General features: G+C 37.1%; 1 protein-coding gene across 4 annotated transcripts in view; it reads left to right on the forward strand.

Annotated features, from left to right (window-relative positions):
* LIN28B (lin-28 homolog B) overlaps nt 1-17,214 on the forward strand; it is a 133,561-nt gene that overhangs the window by 67,165 nt on the left and 49,182 nt on the right. For all 4 annotated transcript variants that reach the window (XM_079939802.1, XM_079939804.1, XM_079939803.1 and 1 more), the window contains one exon: nt 13,248-13,432. In XM_079939802.1, the coding sequence (XP_079795928.1) occupies nt 13,248-13,432 (185 nt within the window). The remainder of the gene's footprint in view (nt 1-13,247; nt 13,433-17,214) is intronic.

Here is a 17,214-nt window from a genome sequence, read left to right on the forward strand (position 1 = left end):
TTTAATTATACCTTTTTGTATTATTTTTAGGAGTTGCCCTAAGGCTTGCCTTCTCAAAGAGGTTATCATAAGAATGTGAAAATTATTTTTAAGGGTAAGGGCAAAAACCATCCTAGATATTATAGTAATTTGTGGCCCTGTAAAGAGCCATAGTACATAAGTAAACATTCAGTATATCAGTGTTATTAAAGTTCCGTGGGGGAGGCAAGTAAGAAAAAAGTCTCCTTATGAGGGGATGATGAAAAACAGGTTGAGAAATACTTGTCTCGGTTTGCAGTGTACATCCTTAAACTTTCAGTAATATACATAGACTTAATATCCTACCACACTTTGAGTAAAATCAGCAATATGTTTTTAAAAAAATCATTTTTATATCCATGACATCTTAAGTTATGCCCTTTAAGACTGCTTTATTTTTTTAAAGCAATTTTAGGTTCACAGCAAAACTGAGATAAAAGTACAGAAATTTTCCATATACGCAGTGTCCTACACATGCATAGCCTCATCCATTATCAACGTTTCCTGCCAGAGTGGTACGTTTGTTACAGTTGTTGAACCTACAGTGATACATCATAATCACCCAAAGTCCATAATTTACCTTAGGATTCACTCTTGGTGTTACATGTTCTGTGGGTTTGGTCAAATGAACAAGGATATGTGTCATTGTTATAGTATCATACAGAGTATTTTCACTGCTCTAAAAATCCTCTGTGTTCTACCTATTCATCGGCCACCCTTCCCCAGACCCCTGGAAAACACTGATCTTTTTACTGTTTGCATAGTTTTACCTTTTCCACAATGTTATGTAATTGGAATCAGACAGTATGTAGCCTCTTCAGATTGGTTTCTTTCACTTAATAATATGCGTTTAAGGTTCCTCCATGTCTTTTCATGGCTTGATAGCCCATTTCTTTTCAGTGATGAATAACATTCTGTCGTCCAGATGTACCTCAGTTTATTTATCCATTCACCTACTGAAGGACATCTTGGTTGCTTCCAAGTTTTGACAGTTATGAGTAAAGCTGCTCTAAACATCAGTATGCAGGTTTTTCTGTGGACATAAGTTTTCAACTTCTCTGAGTAAATACCAAGGAGTGACATGCAATTGCTGGATTGTATGGTAGGAGTATGTTTAGTATTGTTAAGTAATTGCCAAAACTGTCTCCCAAAGTGATTACACAGTTTTGCATTCCCACCAGCAATGAATGAGTTCCTGTTGCTAAATATCCTTGGCAGCATTTGGTGTTATCAGTGTTCCAGATTTTGACCATTTTAATAGGTGTATAATCATATTTCATTTTAATTTACATTTTCCTGATGATATATGATATGGAGCATCGTTTCATATGTTTATTTGCCATCGTTGTATCTTCTTTTAGTGAGATGTTTGTTTAGATCGTTGGCCCTTTTTTTTTTTTTTTTGCGGTACGCGGGCCTCCCCCATTGCGGAGCACAGGCTCAGCGGCCATGGCTCACGGGCCCAGCCGCTCCGTGGCACGTGGGATCCTCCCGGACCGGGGCACGAACCCTCGTCCCCTGCATCGGCAGGCAGACTCAACCACTGCGCCACCAGGGAAGCCCTTAGAAGTGTTTTTTTATATGTATGTATAATTATATCTAAATATATAATAATATATACTTAATCTAAATATGTACTATAATATATAATATAATAATTATTAATATATAAAAGAAATGTAGGATTCTTTCAGTTTGATGAAATATGAATATCATTGAACGTTAGATTCATTTGTGATATTTAAAATTTTTTTAATTTAGCCATCATGTATTAAGTACTTCTAATTTTCAAAGGAATGCAATAAAAATAAGATGTCCAACAATAAAAGGGTCGAATACTTACAATTCAATGTATCAGCTAAGAAGTTTTACAGAAAATTTTTAATAAGAGTTAAGCAGAACAATTAAGGGGTAAAAGGTGAGCTTGAGTTGGGTAGGGAGGTCTGCCAGAGGCCTGCAGCTTCAAGATTCTAAACCTAATGTTGAGACCTTGGTGTTGAGGGACAATTGAAATATTCTGGAGAATGTTACACTAGGCATCATGGTATACAAGGGCTTTTGGTGTCAAATGATCTGGCTTTGAGTCCTGGCTCTACCATTAATCAGATTTGACCTCTCAGTGTCCTCATCTAAAAGAGACAAAGTCACACTACTTTGTCCTTCCTCCCCACCTCTTTCCTTTGCTCCCCACCACCCTGATTCTCTTCCTCTGCCTTGAATATATACTGAGCACCCGCTGTGTTTCAGGGATGGTTTTAGGTGTGGGGATGTAAATGAAAAATTACAGTATGGTAGGTGTTATAACGGTGAAGTATACCATATATAATTAAAAAGAAGTACCTATATTTTGCTCAAGAATGTCACAAAAGAGTTTGAAGATGAGATCGTGTTTAAACTGAAACTCAGTAATGTGCAGACATTTGCCAAGTGGGTGTCAGGGGTAAGGGTAGGTTGGATCAAATGAAAGCATTCAGGCAGTGCCTGTGGGTTTTTTTCCCATTATGGTTTATTATAGGATGTTGAATATAGTTCCCTGTGCTGTACAGTAGGACCTTGTTGTTTATCTATTTTATATATAGCAATTTGTATCTGCTAATCCCAAACTCCTAACTTATCCCTCCCTGAACCCCTTTTCCCTTTGGTAACCGTCAGTTTGTTTTCTATGTCTGTGAGTCTGTTTCTGTTTCATAGATAGGTTCATTTGTGTCATATTTTAGATTGCACATATAAGTGATATATGGTATTTATCTTTGTCTGACATACTTCACTTAGTATGATAATCTCTTAATCTCTAGGTCCATCCATGTTGCTGCAAATTATTTCATTCTTTTTTATGGTTGAGCAGTATTCCATATATATACCACATCTCATTTATCCATTCATTTAGATTGCTTCCATGTCTTGGCTATTATAAATAGTGCTGCTATGAACATAGCAGGTGCATATATCTTTTAGAATTAAAGTTTTCTCCAGATATACACCCAAGAGTGGGATTGCTGGGTCATATGGCAACTCTATTTTTAGTTTAGTTTTTTTTTTTTTTCCGGTACGCAGGCCTCTCACTGTTGTGGCCTCTCCCGTTGCGGAGCACAGGCTCCGGACGTGCAGGCTCAGCGGCCATGGCTCACGGGCCCAGCCCGCTCCGCAGCACGTGGGATCTTCCTGGACCGGGGCACGAACCCGTGTCCCCTGCATCGGCAGGCGGACTCTCAACCATTGCACCACCAGGAAAGCCCCTATTTTTAGTTTTTTAAGGAACCTCCATACTGTTTTCCGTAGTGGCTACACCAATTTACATTCCCACCAACAGTGTAGGAGGGTCCCTTTTTCTTCACACCCTCTCCAGTGTTTATTATTTGTAGACATTTTAATGATGGCCATTCTGACTGCTGCGAGGTGATACCTCATTGTAGTTTTGATTTGCACTTCTCTAATAATTAGTAATGTTGAGTACCTTTTCATGTGCCTATTGGCCATCTGTATATCTTCTTTGGAGAAATGTCTCTTTAGGTCTTCTGCCCATTTTTTGATTGGGTTTTTTTTTTTTTTGTTATAGAGTTGTATGAGCTATTCGTATATTTTGGAAATTTAAGCCCTTGATGGTTGCATTGTTTGTGAATATTTTTTCCCAGTCTGTAGATTGTCTTTTCATTTTGTTTATGGTTTCCTTTGCTGTGCAAAAGCTAATAAGTTTGATTAGATCCCATTTGTTTATTTTTGCTTTTATTTTTATTGCCTTGGGAGACTGACCTAAGAAAACATTGGTATGATTTATGTCAGAGAATGTTTTGCCCACGTCCTCTTCTAGGAGTTTTATGGTGTCGTGTCTTATATTTAAGCCTTTAAGCCATTTTGAGTTTATTTTTGTGTATGGTGTGAGGGTGCGTTCTAACTTCATTGATTTACGTTGGCTGTCCAGCTCTCCCAACACCAGTTGCTGAAGAGACTGTCTTTTCTCCATTGTATATTCTTGCCTCCTTTGTTGAAGATTAATTGACCATAGGTATGTGGGTTTATTTCTGGGTTCTCTGTTCTGTTCCATTGATCCATATGTCTGTTTCTGTGCCAGTACCATGCTGTTTTACTGTAGTGCAGACAGTGCCTGTTTTTAATAGGTTCTTGAACCTGTTTGTTTTCTCTTACCTCTCTCCCATAGGCAGACCTGGATACTTACAAAAATAGTATAAACCATTTATTGAGCTGCTACTCAGTCTGCTAAGCACTGTTCTAGGCATTTTATATTAATTATTTAGAATCTAGCAATAACTGTAGTAGATATTTTTTATTCCTTGAAGATATTATTATCCCCAGTAGATAGATAAGGAAACTGGAGCACAGGGTTTTTTAACATGTCTCTGGTCATGCAGTTTGAGGTTGTAAGTAGTAGGATTAGGATTCAAACCAGTATTGAAATCCAACTTTAATCCCTGCCTGCTTTCCATTATGTCACTTTAAATACCATTCCAGCAGTTTTGCCAGTTTTAGTGTACTCTTCTCAGTTTTGAAGTACAGGCCAGATGAAGGGACTTAGTTAGGATTTACTTCAATATCAAGAAAAGTATAAAAATCTCATTACTTTTAATCCTATTTATGTGAAATTTAGTAATTTGACTGGGGCTAAACTGGATTTTATCTATTTACATAAAGCTCAGTAAACATTGACTTCTACCAGGCCACCATATTTCTTTTAGCTTCTATTTTCTTAAGGGATTTGAGTTAAGTAAGGACTAAAATCTCGAGAACGCGTAAAGGGAAATTTTAGCATTGACTAAAAAATAGTTACTCGTTCATTTTGATCTCTGTCTACATAGAGTGAAGTCATAGAATTAAAAATACGTATTTTAAGAAAGGATAGAGACTTGTGTTCTATAACAGAAAGAAAAGAAGGAGACCCACCCAACTGTAAGCAATTTGTCTATCGTTGTGTAACACATTAGTTGTTGGAGCCAAGACTAAAGTCCCAGACCTCCTAATACCTAGTCCAGTGATATTTTTGTTGTGTTCTTATACATACCTCAGGCTTAATGATTCCTGGGGTATCTTGACATGTAGATCAAAAGCATATAGTCCTTGGGGACTTCCCTGGTGGCGTATTGGTTAAGAATCCACCTGTCAATGCAGGGGACATGGGTTCGAGCCCTGGTCCGGGAAGATCCCACATGCTGTGGAGCAACTAAGCCTGTGTGCCACAATTACTGAGCCTGCGTGCCACAACTATTGAAGCCCACATGCCTAGAGCCCATGCTCCGCAACAAGAGAAGCCACCGCAATGAGAAGCCCGCGCACTGCAACGCAAAGTAGCCCCTGCTCGCTACAACTAGAGAAAGCCTGTGTGCAGCAGCGAAGACCCAACGCAGCCATAAATAAATAAACAAACAAACAAGTTTATTTTTTTTAAAAAAGCATATAGTCCTTAAGAGTCTTAACCATTATTCATGTATATTATGTAATATATCTGCTGCATATTGTGTACTAATTAACTGCCCTTCACTCATTGTATATCTTTCCACTGATACCTTAGAAAAAAATACTCTTTCTCAGAAAAATATATTAAAATATTGAAAAGCAGAATATATTTGAATTTTCAGCTCTTTAGCCTCCTAATATTACCTGATATTCCAGAATTTTTTTTTCTAACATATCTGTATCACCCAGCTTTATTGGACTGAAATTCTTCTACAACTTAATTTTAATTATATTCTTATTATTCTGCCTAACAATGAAGTGAATCACTTAAGTCTATTGTTATCATTAGAGTAAGTCAACTATCAAGAAGGTATCAAACAAAAATAAACAAATGGGACCTAATGAAACTTAAAAACTTTTGCATAGCAAAGGAAACCATAAACAAGACAAAATGACAACCCTCAGAATGGGAGAAAATATTTGCAAACGAAGCAACTGACAAAGGATTAATCTCCAAAATATACAAACAGCTCGTGCAGCTCAATATCAAAAAAACAAACAACCCAATCCAAAAATGGGCAGAAGACCTAAAAAGACATTTCTCCAAAGAAGATATACAGATTGCCAACAAACACATTAAAGGATTCTCAACATCACTAACCATTAGAGAAATGCAAATCAAAACTACAATGAGGTATATCACATCACACCAGTCAGAATGGCCATCATCAAAAAATCTACAAACAATAAGTGTGGAGAAAAGGGAACCCTTTTGCACCGTTGGTGGGAATGTAAATTGATACAGCCACTATGGAGAACAATATGGAGGTCCCTTAAAAAACTAAAAATAGAACTACCATAGACCCAATACTGGGCATATACCCTGAGAAAACCATAATTCAAAGAGAGACATGTACCACAGTGTTCATTGCAGCACTATTTACAATTGCCAGGACATGGAAGCAACCTAAGTGTCCATCGACAGATGAATGGATAAAGAAAATGTGGCACATGTATACAATGAAATATTACTCAGCCATAAAAAGAAACAAAATTGAGTTATTTGTAGTGAGGTGGATGGACCTAGAGTCTGTCATACAGAGTGAAGTAAGTCAGAAAGAGAAAAACAAATACCGTATGCTAACACATATATATGGAATCTAAAAAAGATAAAGGTTCTGAAGAATCTAGGGGTAGGATAGGAATAAAGACACAGACGTAGAGAATGGACTTGAGGACATGGGGAGGGGGAAGGGTAAGCTGGAACGAAGTGGGACAGTGGCATGGACACTACCAAATGTAAAATACATAGCTAGTGGGAAGCAGCCGCGTAGCACAGGGAGATGAGCTTGGTGCTTTGTGACCACCTAGAGGGGTGTGATAGGGAGGGTGGGAGGGAGACGCAAGAGGGAAGGGATATGGGGGATATATGTATATGTATAGCTGATTCACTTTGTTATAAAGCAGAAACTAACACACCATTGTAAAGCAATTATACTCCTATAAAGATGTTAAAAAAATAAAAAGAGGTATCAATTGGCCTGTTCAAGGAGTGGTGGTTAAAAAAAATGCCAGATTTTGATTTTTAGTGTTGTTGTCTTCCAGCCGACAGTGTTAGATAATCATTTCTGTGATGAAGCACTTGGAGCAGTCTTGCAAAGATGTTTGTACAACATCACTATCCATTTACCAATAAATTTTTCCGTGGGGCAAGTAATAATTTATAGCAGGTGATATGTATGGCTCAGAATGTATTTTGCAAAACCAGTTCCTCCTTTCATTTTTAGTTTGTCTGTAACCATCTCTTGCTAAGACTATGACAGTTACCTTGTAACAGGCATCCCCTGTAACAGACATACAATCCTCATGTCTCCACGCATCCATGGTATTGCCAAAAAGGTGATATTTTTTTAAAACACAGATTTGATCTTGCAACTTATGAAAGCAAAATGTATCAGTAGGTGTTTATTTTATACAGAATAAAATGCTTAAGATATCAATAAATAATTTCCATTTTCTGGCTCTAACTTGCATTTTCCAGCCTCATTTATGGTCACCCTCTTCACACTAATATACTTAAAGTAAGCTTTTTCCCTTCCCCAGATATCTGCTAAGTATCCTGCTGTACAAGCATAAGGTTAAGCCATTAGCTCAGTTTGGATTACTGTTTTCACTCTCCATTGAAATCTCACTCTCTCTTCATGCAAGGAGAAATGTACCTCATGTGTAAAAGCTTCCATAATATGTATTCCATAAAATATGCTTCACCCAGTATAGGCCTCTCCTTGGCATTCCCTTTAGCTCTGGGAAATTTTCTCATACTATTCATTTAATACTAATAATTTGTCTCCTCCATCTTCTGTATTTTCTTTCCCAGGACCTCTAATCCAAGGTTTGGGTATATTTCATTTGAGGGGATCCATTTATCCTATGTGCCGAGAGATTTTCTAAACTTTTATTTCCAACTCAATTTTTTTTTAATTGTCTGAGAGTATTGTTAAAATTCTCTGATTGTTTTTGTTCTTGTTTTATTGATATTGTCTCAAGTATCTGTAGAGATATTAATTAGGTGGTGGATAAAATTTCTTTTGTTCCCTCATTTATCTTGGCTTTTCTTCATTATGCTGCGTGTTTTGTGATTCTTGGTTGACCCTTCAGGTATGTGAATGAGGGGTAAGAATGAGGGATAGGAATGATTTAAGGTTGAGTGGGTAGGGAGACAGCTCTTGCACCTGTGGCTTCCTAATTGTCGGAATGAATAGAGGTTTGTGTGTAGGATCCAATTTTTCACAAGTTGTCTAGATACTTCCTTCAGTCTCTTAAGAGAAGGGCCTCACATTATTTGCGTTGGGGTATTGTTTGCCTGTTTTCACATGTGTAGGTGGGAATAGGGGTGGGAAAATGAAACGGGCATCTAGTCCATATACAAACTTTCCATTAATCCTTCTGTTTTCGTTGTACATGTAGTGTCTCAGCACAGTCTCTCTGAGTTCTGCTAAGAATGCTGGTTCCTACTTCTGCGGCTCCTTTTATTAGCTTTCCTAGGGTATGGCTCCTTCAACTCAGTTGACCAGTCATCAGTCTTTCTAACTTCCAGAAATTTCTTGAAGTCTGCTTTCTCTTGAGGGCATCCCCCTTATTCTCTTCCTTATTGTGAATTTATTTCTTTTTATTATTTTATTGTAGTTTTGATGCCTTTTAAAGAGGAACATGAGACATGTTTATTCAGCCTGCCATCTTAAATTGGAAGTCAGCTTATGTTTCCTAGAGAAGAAAATATACTCTTACTTCTAAGGAGAATCAAGTATAAAACTGTAGCAACACTTTATTGGTTTTCTAATCGAGTTGGAGAGAAAAAAAGACGTGCCAAAAGAGATAAGTAATCTCATCACTAATGGGAACCTCGGGTAGAATACTTGGCAAATAAAGTTTAGTATTTGGACCACTGTCGTTTGACTCCCATGTTCCTGTCATTCTTTGAAAGTCATTTAAAAATGATTGGGAGGTGGGACTTCCCTGGCAGTCCAGTGGTTAAGACTCTGAGTTCCCTCTGCAGGGAACGCAGGTTCGATCCCTGGGTGGGGAACTAAGATCCCACATGCTGCGTGGTGCAGCCAAAATAAATAAAAATAAATAAAAGAAATGATTGGGGGGGCTTCCCTCGTGGTGCAGTGGTTGAGAGTCCGCCTGCCGATGCAGGGGACACAGGTTCGTGCCCCGGTCAGGGAGGATCCCACATGCCGCGGAGCGGCTGGGCCCGTGAGCCATGGCCGCTGAGCCTGTGCGTCCGGAGCCTGTGCTCCGCAACGGGAGAGGCCACAGCAGTGAGAGGCCCCGTGTGCCGCAAAAAAAAAAAAAAAAAAAAAAATGATTGGGAGGAGGAAAAGGAATATAGCAAGGAAATTGAGAGTCAGTATTTTTATAATTCTGAAATAAATTTTTTCCAAAATGAATTTTAAATTTTGGAAGAAAGGGAAGTGGGAGAAAGGGGAGCCTTATTTGGTTGGAGGAAGAGGAACACAAATTAAAGGTGTTAGATGAGTTAACTTAATATGTGCACATTCAAAGTTGGCCTGTCCCCTTTGTAAGTGCCTGATATCTTAGCAGGCATGTCAGCAGCTTCTAAATGCTTCTACAGTCATTTGGTCATTCCTTTGTTCATTTATTCATTCAGTAATTGCGATTCTTTCCTGTAGAAGATAAATTGTAGAAACAAAATCTATTTTGTCCAAACAAATGTTGCAGATGACAATGTAAGCCCAAACACCAAATGTCTCGCCTTATGAAAGTCTTACACGTAGATTGGGCAAAAATCTACATAAATCTGCATTCTTGGTTCTCATAGGCAGAGCGTCATGAATTGTGAGGCATAGCAATGAGAGTGATTAGAGAATATTGGAAGAAGGAAGAACAAGAAAAATAGATCCATATTAACTTCTGAATGGAGTCAGAGAATAACGTTATTACCATGAACCATTATAATCCTATCAGCATTTTATTCCAAAGGTATCATGCACAGTGTCACCTTGACACTAAAAGTAGAAGTTATTTTATGTAGCAGAAGTAGGAGCTGGGAAATTTGACTTGACATGAGCTTAACCCCTTAGAGTTCAGTCCACCTTTTTTTTTCAAGTGAGAGTTGGACTAAATAATGATTAATGATCTTACTGATGCTAAATCTATGATTCTTTTACGTACTTATTGAATGATAGTTGTTTGCAGGCATTAGGCTAAGTCCTTTGGGAAATACTAAGATATATATCACAGTCCCTGACCTTCAGGAGAAGAAAAATCCAAAAGAGCAAATAAAAGTAAGGCATACACAGATATCTGCATTACGCAGCAGTATATTATAAAAACTATATACAAGAATCAATTAAGTGAAAGAGGAGGGAATTTCCAACTTGGGCAATTGAGGATGATTGCAAAAAGGATCCTATGAATTATGCCTTGAATCTTGAGTAAGATTTTGATAGACAGCTATGACTAAGAGAATAATGCATCCCCACCAGCCTAAGTTGGAGTACAGAGATGAGAAAACGTGAAATGTGCTTAGGGAAGTACGAGTCAGCCAGCTTTATTAGAGTAATGGGAAAGGAAGTGGAAAATATACCTAGAGGTAACATTATGAGTGGTCTTACCTACAATTTAAGGGAAGTATTGTAGATTTTTGAGACAGGAGACCAACAGGCTAAGATTTATTCAGAGAAGATATGCAGGTGTGGAAGATGCTAAGGAGTAGGGAGGAGAGTTGATGCTGAAATAGCAATGAAGAAACTATTACACTCATCCAGGTAGGAAATAGTTAGGACCAGAAGTAGGGCAGTGGCAATCCAATGAAATGGTTGGGGCCGATGAAAGTAAGAATGCACCTGATTCAGTAAATGGTTGGGTAAAACTAAGGATTGGAACCAGTATGACTGGAAAAATGGGGGCACCTTTAATAAAAATTGCCAAGGCAAGGAGAGAAGTTGATTTTTGTGAAGAAATAAAATAAGCTAAGTCCCCACCTTTAACAAATCTTTCCCACTTATGTAGCAGCAATTTTGGTGTAATAGCAAAGATAGAATATTCTCTGTGAATTCTTGTCCTTTTCTTGCAAAGCCATTATAGTTTCTTACGGATATTATTATTATTATTGTCAATTACTGTGAATCTAAATTGCCTTATGTACTCATTTGGGGAAGGAGGGGAGTATATGACAGAATGGGGGAAAACGTATTCTTTCAGAATATCATGAAGAATAGCCAGAGAGCAGGATTTTACTTTAGATTCAGAAATGCAGTTCACTTACAAATGATACCTATCAAAAATTGTAATAATGGAAAATGAAATCAAGTGTGCCAGTACACTAGGAACTATGAGGAAATAAGTGACAGAATTTTGATTATAGAAACAAAGCATGAACATATGATAGCTCTAATTAAAACTGCTATCCCTCCCTTCTCTTAATTGCAGTAGTTGACCCTATGCGCCACTTCATCTGATTTGATAATCTGCACTTTTTAGAGTAGGGAGTCAGAAAGGAAATGAAAGCAAAGGACTGTTTATAATTAGTGAGGAGAGAGCTTAGGAGAAAAAAATAGAAGATTTGGAAATATTATATAAAGCTTTAAAAACAATAATTAAAAAAAATTTTACAGCATGTAGGCAGTTGTGATTTTTTTTTTTCTCTAATTCCTACACAGCATCAGGGAGCAGAAAAGGTGCTGCCACTTCCCCGTGCAGGCTTTCTCAGTGTCAGACGACCTGCACTAGAAACTGGTTGAAACCCCTGTTTTCATGTGCCGTATTACTTTCATAATGAAGAGTCTCCTTTTGCATTGAAATTTGAAGTGTTGTTTTTATCTTTTCCATGTAATTATTTGGTTATATGTAATTATTTACCTACCTTTAGAGTCATGGACTTGGGAAGGGTGGAGATTTTTCTGGTCCAGCATTTCCCTAAGTATGTTAGTCATCTGTAGTTATAAAGAAAGGTCTCTGGGATCAATTAGGTCGGGAAATTCCTGAGTTAAACACAGTTAAACAAGATTTTTATTTCAGTGGAGGTTGGGGAGGGTATGAAATCTCAGAGACTTTAATATGCTAATATGATCCAACTAAGAATAAACTAGGTGTAGCAATTCACAAACTTATTTGACCACCAGATCCTTTTTTCATGGAATCTTTTTCAGGACCATTGTTCCTTTGAACACATGAGGGGAAACTCAAATTCCTTAATTTTACAGATTAAACAGAAAAGAGAGAAATGACCCATTCAAAGTTGCATGCCTGTTTTCTTAAAGAACTGGACTTGAACCAGGGTCTCCTACCTACTATATTCAGATTTGCTTCCTTTTGACCCCAAATTCAGAAAAGTCCTAAAGAACTACATCGTACTCAAAATTAGATCTGTAAGATGTACACAAGGGGATTTGAAGAAATAAATAAAATTAGAATGATTTACTTATTTTAATATAGTTTGAATTGGCGCATTGACTTTGATGAAGAGTTAGATCGAAAGAGCCAATTATTTGTAACCAAAGTTACACTTTTCCAATCAGGAAACTTTTTTTTTTTTTTTTGGTAAAAACTAAGTATCTTTCAAATTACAAAAAAGCTCAAACAACACAATAATGTGTGTATCCAGAAGCTTCCCCACTTTCCCAAAAAAGGACTAGAGAAAAATGACTGTTCATGATTTGCTGTCGATTGTTCCAGACCCCATTGCTACATAAGTAAACATGTATCTTTTAAACACTTCTCTACATAGATGGTGTTATGGTAGACACACTGTTCTTTACCCTTACTTTTTTTACTCATCAGTATTACATGTTTATCTTCCCCACATTAATACATATAGACCTTTTAATGGCTCAATAGTGTTACATTATATACCTCTACTATCATTTATTTCATCAGTTTCCCATTGATGGACCTTAGGGTAGCTGTAATTTTTCTACCAGGCAGCAGTGCCGTAGTGAATTTTGATATAAGTTTTTGTGTGTGATGGGGGTGGAGGGACCTTTGTGTGAGTATGTCTATAGGAGAGTACTTGAAGTGGAATTGCTGGGTCAAAAAATATACACATTAAAATTTTTGTAAGTATTGCCAAACTCCTTTAAAAACGGTATTAGTTTATTCTCCCACTGCCAGCATTACAACAGGAAACTTTTAAATGGTATGCCTTTCACTGAACTTTAAAAAAAAAGATTTTATACTTAGCAGTGAATAACTGGGGATATCTTGCTGTGTTAATCTTAAAATCACAGAGATAATTTATAAAGCATTAATAATCATGATCTCTCTTTCTCTCTCCCTCCCTCCCCTGCTCTTCTCAGAGCAAATTATTCATGGAAGGATTTAGAAGCCTAAAAGAAGGAGAACCAGTGGAGTTCACATTTAAAAAATCTTCCAAAGGCCTTGAATCAATACGGGTAACAGGACCTGGTGGGAGCCCCTGCTTAGGAAGTGAAAGAAGACCCAAAGGGAAGACACTACAAAAAAGAAAACCAAAGGGAGACAGGTAATCATTTTACCTTGTTAGCCTGTGAGTTTATTGTATTTGGAAAAGATTTCTAAAATTTTAATTTATATTTTTACTATGTTATTAAATCTAGCCACAATAAAATAAAATGCAACCACTGAGTATTTGAATCGAATTTATCAGAAATATAGGCTATCTTGCAACTTGAACACTCTGCAGAATATACTTAACTGAGCCTTCAGTATTGCACACTAGACAGTCTCCCAACCATTATTTCCACCAGACTGTTCAGAGACCACAAATGGGAAGTTGAAGTTCCCAACAGACAGAGGTGCCCCTCTGTACATCTTAACACCTCACCTGTTTTTTCAAATGAAAATACGTTTATTATTTTGTCTGTTTTGAAAAGATAACTCACTACAGAAAATTCAAATATGAAAAAATCACTGGAAATGTTAACTACAGGTGGGAATCATAATATATATGCAGTATTTTTGAAACTTGCATTTCTTTTCACTTAGAAGTGTATGGGTGGAACATTCCATGTTAGTCTTCAGCACCTGCATAAATTCCCACTGTGTGAATGTACCAAAATTTAAAATAAGGCTATGTTAAATTAATTTAATTGTTAAATTTAGGCTGTTTCCAGTATTTTAAATTTATCAGTAGCACCATAGTAAGAATCCTTATATGTACATTTTTTTAAATTGTCTGATTATATCATAAGGGATAAATACCTAGTACTGAAAAAATCTGGATCAAAAACTATGCACTTTAAAAATTTTGATATCTATTTCCAAACTGCTCTTCAGAAATGGTTAGGGCCAATGTACAACCCCTTTAAAATTGAGACTGCTCATTGAATAATGTCATCTTTTAAATCTTTTCCAATTACATAGGTTAAGAAATGCAGCTTACTTTTTTTCTTTGCATCCTTTGACTAAGGTTAAATATATTTTTATATGTTAATTTTCATTTTTGTTTTTTTCTTCTGTGAATTGCATGTTTCTTGTCCTTTGCTTATTTTCCACTGAGATGTTCATTTGCTATTGTTGATTTCTAACTTCTCTCTTTAGAAAAAAAATCTCAGTTTTCCTCTTTCCTATGCTGGGAAGAACTCAGTTCTTCCATATTATGTTTCTCTCCTGTGTGTCTCCATTACTTTTACACAGACTGCTTCACTTCTGGTCACCAAATTTGTGGAGGTTTTTCCCCACACCAAGCAATTCTCCACAATGCCAGCTGGGTGTCCTACAATTTAACTCAATTCTGGCACTGTCTACCTGGAGATAATGTCGGGTCCCATAGGTTAAGGGCTCAGTCCCACAAGGCTGTCCCACCACATTTCAGATGCCAGTTGCAAGTAACCCAGGTTACCCGCAACTTCTGTCTGAGTTGGCTACAAATCAGAGGTTTCCACGACCCTCTCCTCAGGTTTGTTTAATTTGCTAGAGCAGCTCACAGAACTCAGGGAAATGCTTACATTTACCAGTTTATCAAGGTTATGATAACAGCAGATAAAGGATACAGATGACAGCCAGATAAACAGATACATAGAGTGAGGTCTTGAGGGTCCCGAGCATAGGAGCTTCTGTTCCCAGTGGGCTGGAGTGCTTCACCCTCCCAATGTGGATATGTTTGCCAACCTGGAAGCCCTCTGCATTTTGTACTTTGGGGATTTTACAGAGGCTTCATCACATAGGCTTGATTGTCAACCCCTTTTCCTTCTCAAGAAAACTGGGAGTGGGGCTGAAAATTCCAAGCTTCTAATCATAGCTTGGTCTTTCCAGTGATCAGCCCTCACTCAGGAGCCATCCAGGAGCCCACCCAGTGTCACCTCATTAGAACAGAAGACCCTCCTATCACCCAGGAAATTACAAGGGTTTCAGGAGCCCTGTGTCAAGAACAGAGGTCAAAGACTGATATTAGAAAAAGAGGTGCTTCTAGTGTTCTTGTCACTTAGGAAATTACAAGGGTTTTAGGAGCTCTGTGCCAGGAACCAGGGGCAAAGACCAATATATATTTCCTGTTATCTCACATTCTCTAAGTATCTTTTTCAGCTTGTGAAATATATGCGTGCGTGTACATACACACACACACACACACACACACACACACACACACAATGGACTATTACTCAGCCATAAAAAAGAATGGAATCTTGCCATTTGTGGCAACATGGTTGGACCTTGATGGCATTACTCTAAGTAAAATACTATATACAAATGCTATATACATCTGTAATATATTTTAAAACTTTGAACAGTTTCCACAAAGGTGTGAGGTAACATCTCATGGTGGTTTTGATTTGCATATCTCTGATGATTAGCAATGGTGAGTCTGTATGTCTTCTTTGGAAAAATGTCTAGTCAGGTATTTTGCTCATTTTTAATGGGATTGTTTGGTTTGTTTGTTTGTTTTGATATTGAGTTGTATGAGCTATTTATATATTTTGGATATTGACACCTTCTCAATCGTATCATTTGCAAATATTTTCTCCCATTCAGTAGGTTATCTTTTCATTTGTCAATGGTATCCTTTGTTGTGCAAAAGCTTTTAAGTTTAATTAGGTCCCATTTGTTTATTTTTGCTTTTGTTTCCTTAGGAGACAGATCCAAAAAAATATTGCTAGAGTTAATGTCAAAGGGTGTTCTCCCTGTGTTTTCTTCTAGGAGTTTTATGGCTTCCAGTCTTACATTTAGGTCTTTAATGCATTTTGAGTTTATTTTTGTATATGATGTGAGAAAATGTTCTAATTTCATTGTTTTACATGTTGCTGTCCAGTTTTCCCAGCACCTCTTACTGAAGAGACTGTCTTGCCCCCATTGTGTATTTTTGCCTCCTTTGTCATAGATTCATGGACCGTGTGTGGGTTTATTTCTGGACTTTCTCTCCTGTTCCATTGATCTAGGTGTCAGTTTTTGTGCCAGTACCATGCTCTTTTGATGGTAGGTTTGTAGTATAGTCTGAAGTCAGGGAGCATGATTCCTCTAGTTCAATTCTTCTTTCTCAAGATTGTTTTGGTTATTCAGGGTCTTTTGTGTTTCCATACAGATTTTAAAATTATTTGTTCTAGTTCTGTGAAAAATGCCATTGGCATTTTGATAGAGATTGCATTGAATCTGTAGATTGTCTTGGGTACTATGGTCATTTTAACAATATTAATCCTTCCAATCCATGAACGTGGTATGTCTTTCTATTTGTTTGTGTCCTCTTCAGTTTCTTTCATCAGTGTCTTATAGTTTTCTGATTACAGATCTTTTACCTCCTTAGTTAGATTTATGCTTAGGTACTTTATTCTTTTTGATGTGATTGTAAATGGCCTCTGCCCATTTTTAAATTGGATTGCTTGTTTGCTTTTCGCTGGTATGAATCCTTTATATTCTTTGGATATTAACCCCTTATCAGGTAGATAATTTGCAAATATTTTCTCCCACTCTATAGGTTCCCTTTTTTGTTAATTGTTTCCTTTGCTGTGCAGAAGCTTTTTAGTTTGATACAGTTCCATTTGTTTTTTGCTTTTGTTTTTGCTTTCGTTGCCTTTGCTTTTGGTGTGAAATAATTGCCAAGACCGTTGTCAAAGAGCTTAAGGCTTATGTTTTCTACTAGGAGTTTTATATTTCAGGTCTTATGTTCAAGTTTTCAATGTTTTGAATTGGTTTTCCTGTATGGTGTAAGGTAGTAGTGCAGTTTCAGTCCTTTGCACGTGGCTCTCCAGTTTTCCCAACACCATTTATTGAAGAGACTATCCTTTCTGCATTGTATATTTGTGGTTCCTTTGTTGTAAATTAATTGACCACATATGTGTGAGTTTATTTCTT

The sequence above is a fragment of the Stenella coeruleoalba genome, assembly GCF_951394435.1.
Source record: "Stenella coeruleoalba genome assembly, chromosome: 12".
Taxonomy (NCBI): Eukaryota; Metazoa; Chordata; class Mammalia; order Artiodactyla; family Delphinidae; genus Stenella; species Stenella coeruleoalba.